Source organism: Solanum tuberosum, unplaced genomic scaffold (genome assembly GCF_000226075.1).
Source record: "Solanum tuberosum cultivar DM 1-3 516 R44 unplaced genomic scaffold, SolTub_3.0 scf00717, whole genome shotgun sequence".
In the NCBI taxonomy this organism is placed as follows: Eukaryota; Viridiplantae; Streptophyta; class Magnoliopsida; order Solanales; family Solanaceae; genus Solanum; species Solanum tuberosum.
The window spans coordinates 88077-91269 of NW_006239745.1; the positions used below are offsets into that span (position 1 = coordinate 88077).

At 32.4% G+C, this 3193-nt stretch overlaps 1 protein-coding gene across 1 annotated transcript in view; it reads left to right on the top strand.

Annotated features, from left to right (window-relative positions):
• LOC102600032 (probable acyl-activating enzyme 18, peroxisomal) overlaps nt 1-901 on the top strand; it is a 6441-nt gene extending 5540 nt beyond the window's left edge. The window contains exons 12-14 of the mRNA XM_006367538.2: nt 37-135; nt 263-469; nt 591-901. Of these exons, the coding sequence (XP_006367600.1) occupies nt 37-135; nt 263-469; nt 591-704 (420 nt within the window). The 3' untranslated portion in view covers nt 705-901. The remainder of the gene's footprint in view (nt 1-36; nt 136-262; nt 470-590) is intronic.
• Nucleotides 902-3193: the final 2292 nt, after the last annotated feature.

Sequence of the window (3193 nt, forward strand, 5' to 3'; positions counted from 1 at the left end):
TGTATTTTATCCCGAACCCCCCCCCCCCCCCCCCAGCAACTAAGGAGACATGGTGATATCCTAAAGCGAACTATTGGAGGTTATCTTGTTGTTAACGGCAGAGCTGATGACACCATGAATCTTGGAGGCATAAAGGTACTATCAATTCAAGTTTGCTAGTAGACAGCACTAGAAGATGAGAACACAAGACAAATTTATAGTCATGTGCGCTCAATGATTCTGCAGCAACACTCAAATGAAATCTTCTTTTGTTTACGTGCAGACAAGTTCAATAGAAATTGAGCGTGTATGTGATGGTGCTGATGAGAGTGTCCTTGAAACTGCTGCAGTCAGTGCTGCCCCACCCAATGGAGGTCCAGAACAGTTAGCTATATTTGTGGTTGTCAAAGAGGGGATGAATATTTCACCAGACACACTAAAGAAAAGATTCTCAAGAGCCATTCAAAGCAATCTTAATCCTTTATTCAAGGTTTGTACCTTTCCATTCGGCTATTGAAGTATCCTCTATTTGGATTGGATTGAGAATTTGTTAAATTAGAATAGAAAGATATACAAACAATCACTTGATTTTGTTTATGTATCATTAATAGGTGAGATGGGTGAAGATAGTTGGAATGTTGCCTCGAACAGCTTCAAATAAGTTGTTGAGGAGAGTTTTAAGAGAGCAGTGGAAGCAACATGTTCAGATACAGAGTAAACTTTAGCTCAAATTTGCAAAAACAGGTCAAGCAAGAAGATATGATGTATGTTGTCATTATATTATGTAATAATAATAATAATAGTATATACTTGAAGGGAGAAAAGTTCAATACTTGACTAGATTAGAAAAAACTCGTGTATGTAAAGACATAAAATATGAAGAAAATCCTAACTAGTATTATCTCTCTTTTACTTCCTCCTTCCCCTCTTGTGTACTAGTGGTTGGTTGGACACAGAAACTTGCGGATTATATTCAAAACAGAAATCATGCAATCAAGATGGCTGCTCGGTTTCTCCTCCTCCTCCTCCTCCTCGTTATTATTATTATTATCAATATCATTATATATATATCTCCACGAGTCATGGAAATATTTTCCAAATTCTGAAATTCTTTTCGGTGTTTCATCTTGCCATGCATGATAGCAATAAATTGTAAATAGTTGCAGATGCTTGATTTCCTTGCCATCCCTTTCAATAACGGACGGGATGAATACTGGATTTCACAAACTGCACTCTTGCCTCCATTACTCCACTATCATCCGAACCCATTATCCAACTTCTCTATACGGTATATTTTTATATAATAAAGAATAAAAAGCAACATCCCTATTTATAAATAATAGTAAGACACCAAACCAAATAAAACCAGCATTAAAAAACTAATTCCAATTTCCTAACTAGACATAATTAAATTAATACCAAAATAACAAATCCTAGCACCTAGAATAAAGGTTCTATTTATTTTATAAAATAAAATAGTAGAAAGAAAACCTACTTTCGCACTAACTAGAAGACCTAGTAATAATTTTAATTACAAATCTTATTTACACAGAGAGAGTAGTAATTAAATAAATTAGCAACTATCAAATCCTAACGGTTTAGGTTTCCAAGATAAGAAAATAATTTAGTTACTCTCATAAACCACAAGAGAAGAGAAGGAGGGTTTTGACTTTGCAGATTTGAGGAGTGGGAGTAGATTTGGAATCGGCATAAGTAAAACAAAAATCAAATATGATAAAGAATTTTCCTACTCCTTGTCTAATTGAAATATGGAAATATGTAAATAACATCGAGAATGTAAATATTATTGAAAAAGTGTAATAGTTTACTAGATTATAATTAGTAGAGAAAAATTGAAGATATAGAATCCTAACTAGCTAGTATTATATTTTTTTTCTCCTTTGAGATGTTCAACCATCACCTCTGGTGTATTAGTGGTTAGACACAGCAACTTGCGTGTTTTATTCAAAACAGAAACCATGCGATGAAGACGTCTGCTCCGTTTCTTATCTTCATCAAGATCACCATCCTCATCATCACCATTATCAGCGATATCATCATCATTATCATCAAATCTTAATTTTCTCAGTTAGCACGTCTGGTGAGATTTGAAACAAAAAGCTTGAGTATTTGGATTTGGAAAACCTCAAATATAAATAAAAAGCTTGATTAATTAATCATATGTATTTGGATTTGGAAAACCTCAAATATAAATAAATATTATATATGTACCTTGAGGTGTGAAATTTCCACGAGTCATGACAATATGTTCCAAATTCTGAAAAACTTTTCGATGTGCGGTAAGGACTTTCATCTTGCCATTCATGATTGCAATTAGTAGTTCCAGATGTTTGATTTCGTTGTCAGCGTCTTCAATAACGGGTTGAATACGGGATTTGAGTTTCATCTTGCCATTCAGGATTGCAATTGATAATTCAAGATGCTTGATTTCCTTGTTAGCGTCTTCAATAATTGGTTGAATACGAGATTTCGCAAACTGCACTCTTGCCTCCATTACTCCACTATCATCCAAATCCATTATCCAAACTATTTTATTTATAAAATCAAAAGTTCTTGAATCCTACTTCAAACTTACTTTTCTCTCTATACGATATATTCTGTAAAGTGGAAAAATAACTAGCAATTTCCCTATTTATAATAGTAAGACACCTAATTAAACTAAAACTAGAAAATCTATTCTTATTTGAACTATTAGGACAAACAAATCCTAACTAGACAATAATTAAATAAATACCAAAATAACGAATTCTACTCCAACTTTAAATTATTATTCCAACAAACTTCAACTGCAAACCACACCTATTTTGCTGATAGAGTGGTAAAAAGAATACCTACTTTCACACTAATTAGAAGACCTAGTAATAATTCTAAATACAAATCTATCTTATTTACCTAGAGTATTAATTAAATAAATTAGCAAATATCAATCCTTAACGGTAAACGTTTCCAACATCAGAAAATAGTTTAGTTACTCCCCTCACCTTAACGACAAGGCTTTGAATTCTACAATTAAAATAACTATCTTTCAAAGCTCCCGCGTTGCGCCAATATTCATTTATATTCTTCTAATCACTAATAATATATCCATCCATCTGTCTCTCGAATTTTCAAGTTGAACTTTTTTTTTATTTTGAACATTAATTTGGATATATAATCTTTAATTATTTAGAAACTACATAAAAAAAAGTTTACT